At 38.3% G+C, this 4,651-nt stretch overlaps 1 protein-coding gene across 1 annotated transcript in view; it reads right to left on the reverse strand.

Annotated features, from left to right (window-relative positions):
- helz (helicase with zinc finger) overlaps positions 1–4,651 on the reverse strand; it is a 66,066-nt gene that overhangs the window by 33,778 nt on the left and 27,637 nt on the right. Inside the window, exon 16 of the mRNA XM_032535699.1 lies at positions 2,452–2,631. Within this exon, the coding sequence (XP_032391590.1) occupies positions 2,452–2,631 (180 nt within the window). The remainder of the gene's footprint in view (positions 1–2,451; positions 2,632–4,651) is intronic.

The following is a 4,651-nucleotide window of genomic DNA, read 5'->3' on the forward strand; positions in this document are numbered from 1 at the left end:
CTAGCTACTGCGCATGTGCGACTCCCAACAAAGATAGTATAGAAGTGAGATGTCTCACAATGTAGCTAAAACAAAGACCTAAACACACACAGGGTGAAAACAGGGTCTGCAGCAATGTGCAGTACAATAAAAAATATGGTGTTTTTTGAAAATGAAACCATGTAAACCTATCCTGGTACAACCTCAAAATACAATTATGAACATGAAAATTAGCATTATAGGGCTCATTAAAGTGCTCCAAGTGCTGCAATGCTTCCCCTTCTCTTCATTGAGGCCTCTATGTTTACAGGCTTGTGGTGATGCGCAATGTGCTATAGGTGCCAAAATGTTTGGTATAGCCAATTTTGTTTTGTTTTGTCATGGTAAAAAAAAAAAAGTTGTGGCAGAGAATTGTGATATCAATTCTAAGCAAAAAAAATCATGATTAATATTTGTCCGTGAATTGTGCAGGCCTAATCTACAGCTGTGTTCAGATTAATAGCAGTGTGTTTAAACGGTGAATAATGCTGAAAATCCTTAGAGTAGCTTTTTATTCCATAATATCAATGCATCGGGAGCACTGCACATTCAATTCCAAATCAAAACATGACCAAAATTGATCAAGTTTGTGTTATACCTTTACAGAAAGTGAATAAAAAGGAAAATTTAAACTGTATAAAAAAAAAGCAGTATTTGCATTTTTCTTTAAAAACTCAAACATTTACTGTATAAACTGAAAAAATATGTATCAAGGGTTTGCTTTATTACTTTGAATCACTGCACTAATATTTAGTTGCATAACCATTATTTCTGCCTCACATCTGTGTTGCATGGAGTCAACCAACTTCTGGCTCCTGTGAAGAGGTATTCCAGCCCAAGACAATAGAACAATATTCCACAATTTCTCTGCATTACTGGGTTTTGCTTCAGAAACAACATTTTTGTCACCCCTCAAGTATTCTATGGGATTGAGGTCCGGGGATTTGGCTGGCCACTTCATTACATCAATCTTGTTCATCTGGAGCAAAGATGTTGATTGCTTACTGTGTGTTTTGGGTCATTGCCTTGTTGAAAGACCCATTTCAAAGGCATTTCCTCTTCAGCATACAAACATATGATTTATGAAGTTAGTGATGCTGGACTGCTATTATTTTGAACACAACTGTATACCCCATCTTCATCATTTTAACAGTATGATGTACAGGCAGCAAACGTTCACAGGGGTCACTCCCTCTTGTCTTGGCTTTTAAAATATCTATAATTCATCCTAAAAATAAAATATTAAATTTATACAAAGTGAAAAGAGGAATGAATATTACATTGCTACACACAGTTTTTCCTTTTACATTACATATATACAAGCCTGTCTCCCTTATTTAGAAACACGAAATGTTAGCTTCTGTTCAGGAGACACTGTCCGAGGGATTGCATTCATTATTTATTAAGACATGGGAACAGTTTATGTGCTTGTGCTATATTGTTTTGCGTCTAACACACTAAATTGCAGAATTGCCATTAGGTATCTGTACACATGAGACAGCTAACTATGATGAAAAATAATAATGAAACAAAATATTGCAATGTTTTACTGTTACGCAACACTGAGTGGCCCACTGAAGTAACATAACTTGATTGATCAGATTAGGGTTTGCATGAAAATGCATTCTGGCAAAAGGAAATGCATGATAATCAAACTAACCGTGTGCATCAACCAAATGACACAAATTTGTTCAAATGACCAGCACTCTTTGTCCTCGAGTGATGACACATGCACACCCCTAAGTATGCACGCCCACACAGTACGCACAGTACACACACACACACACCAGCTTGACACTTCAGTGTTTTCTTGAACTTTTAATGGCAAACCCAAGGCTACCACTGCCCTGAAGCTAAAACACAGGCCACTGCACAGCCCAGCAACCCCTGCAAGATCACTCACACCTTCTGACTGACCTCCCTTGCCATCTGAAGCTTTTAAGAATGATGACAATTTTACACATGCACGCACACACACATTTCTTTCCATCTTTACACCAAACACCTTTCAAGTGCTGGAGGGGAAGAGGCCAATGCTCCCAGAAATCAGTGCAAACATAATTTCTGAAGAATAAACCAAAGCGGCATTATTATGAAAATGATTTGCTTTGTACAATATAGTTACAAATAAATTATTGTACTGGCCAAAATTTAAGACTACCTTGATAAGAGAACCTCACCCTTTAAAACGCCTTCTTCTGGATAAAGACTTTTTAAAGATGAAAAACACAAAACATGTGGATTGATATACAGTATTTATATGAAAGTATTGTGAAGTCTTATGTTAAAAAAATGAAGCAGCTAAATAATCATATGTTGGGAGACAAGAGATAATAGAGTTTGAAGGTTTAAAACGCAGGAAAGGAATTGCATATGTCCTGCTTGTTGTTCAAAAATGATGAAACAGATGTTGAAACAAAAAAACAAACAGACCTGCTTTGGTCCTGGCGGAGGATGTGCTTGACAGCCTGTGCCAGGGTGAAGGTCTTGCCGGTGCCGTAGGGCCCAATGATGAGGATTGGGGGCAGGGGAATAGTGACCGGTGTGGTGATGGCCAAGATGGCCTCTTTCTGCTTGGCATTCAGACGGGGATCCAGCTGCTCGTCCCACTGCCTGAGGGCGGATGGAAGATGGAAGATTCTAATAACTTTTAATGAACTAGGGGGGGTCAACTTCAGTAGGGCAGAGATAAAGTGTGAAAGAAAAATGATTGCAGAATAGCAGAAAATGTATGCACACACATAGACTCAATTGAAAACAGATTGTGTCACCAGGGAGATGGTGGGGTGTAGATGTAAGTGGATGTAACAACATAGAGGGAAAAATCAAATATGCGTAGAGACTGAAGGGAGGGAAACAACAGGGGTACAAAGTGGGTAAGAAGTGACGGAGGTTGAACAAAAGGTCACTACCCAGTCAGTCCCTGAGTGTTTACATTATGCTCTATAGCCTTATAAGTCAGAAATTCATAAATAAAGGCAACGTACACATCTCAGAATATAGACAAATAAGCTGTGCCTACCTATTGCAGCTTGTACTTTGAGGGTCAATCTTACATTTGTGGAAACATCAGTCCATATTAACTAGTTCACAGGGGTAGGTGTATGTGTTCAAAGAATACAAATGGTTAGAAGAAAGGGACGCACATATGGGATTTAATACACATACTCATGAGACTGAGGTATTGTGTATGTAGAGCGCACGTGTGTGTGTGTGTGTGTGTGTGTGTGTGTGTGTGTGTGTGTATTTGTGTGCACATTTGTCTTCTAGCATCATTGTCCTCATTATGAGGACTGCATCCCCTAAAGCTGTCAATCCACTAACACCAATTGATTGAGCTCCAACTGCAACATAGTTTGGGGGCTGAGAGATATGTTTGTGTGTGTGTATACCTTTTTATAACAGAAGGATGGGTGAGAGCAAGGGGTACTCTAAGGAGTGACGAAAACCCTCTTTTATGCCAAATGTACTTTCTCCACAAATACAATCGAGGGTGAGATAAGCAAATCAACCCTCTCTCTACTCAAGATTAATTTACTGCATTTTGGCATAAAAACTAAGAAGAAAAGATGCAAGCTGAGACACTACTGCAAGCTAATAGCTCTGGTGAAGAATCTAACAACCAGGAGTTTGTCAAAAAAGTGAATGAAGTCCGATTGATATTTTTAATAATGATGTATTAAAACTGTAAGCCTATTTACACATTTTGCCACCATACAGGTTACTGATTGATGAAATAAAATTGGTTGCTATTAAACTATTATACCATTGCGAAATCTAACACCGTTATTGGTCAAAACTAGGCAAAGGCTATTTGACGCCAGTCTTTTTCATGCCAGAGGTACAAAACTTTTAATCATAGTACCAAATGACCATTAAACATATGTAGGGTTGTATTGTTTCAACATGGCATCAGTAAACTCCCCACTGCTTAGGTCTAAATGTCATTTTCTTAATTACTAAGGTGAAAGATGTGGATAGGAATAGACATTATGGCCTCTCACTAATGTTTAGAAAACAGTCACTGCTCTACCTTTAATTTGTCACTGAGTGTGCTCATCAGTTATAAAATGACTACTACTATGGAACAGCCACAAACCAAGATGCAATGCTTTTATCCACTATATACTTCATGGTGGAAGTGCTAAAGTGTGTCTTGATATTAAAACATCTGCTTGTTTTAATGTTAAAATACAAACACCCCCATAAAGAAACTCTGAAAACTGTGCGCTTAAACGTCAGCTCACTCCTTATCCCCCATTTAGTAAAACACCCTTACTATCCAAATTCCAATTAAAACAAAAGTCTACATCAATCATATTCTAGAGACTAGATAAAGCAGCAGCCTTGAAAACCAAGGGCAATTATTTAAGGCTTTGGTCAATAAACCAGCAAGGCAAAGGATGTTGGTCACTGCTCAAATTGATGTGGTCTCCCCTCTGTTGGGGTATTTGTCAAGGTAATGTGATGTGCAGGTATTAAAAGGAATTTCTCTTCAGTACCTGTTTAGGATTAGCAGTTTTTCATTTGCATGAATATGTGTACATGCTGTGTTCCCTCACATTTAAAATAACTAGTACAATGCCCATTGAAAAATGTGCCCGTTTGGAACGGGCGCTTACTTGGCCTGTGG

Source organism: Etheostoma spectabile, chromosome 2 (assembly GCF_008692095.1).
Source record: "Etheostoma spectabile isolate EspeVRDwgs_2016 chromosome 2, UIUC_Espe_1.0, whole genome shotgun sequence".
NCBI lineage: Eukaryota > Metazoa > Chordata > Actinopteri > Perciformes > Percidae > Etheostoma > Etheostoma spectabile.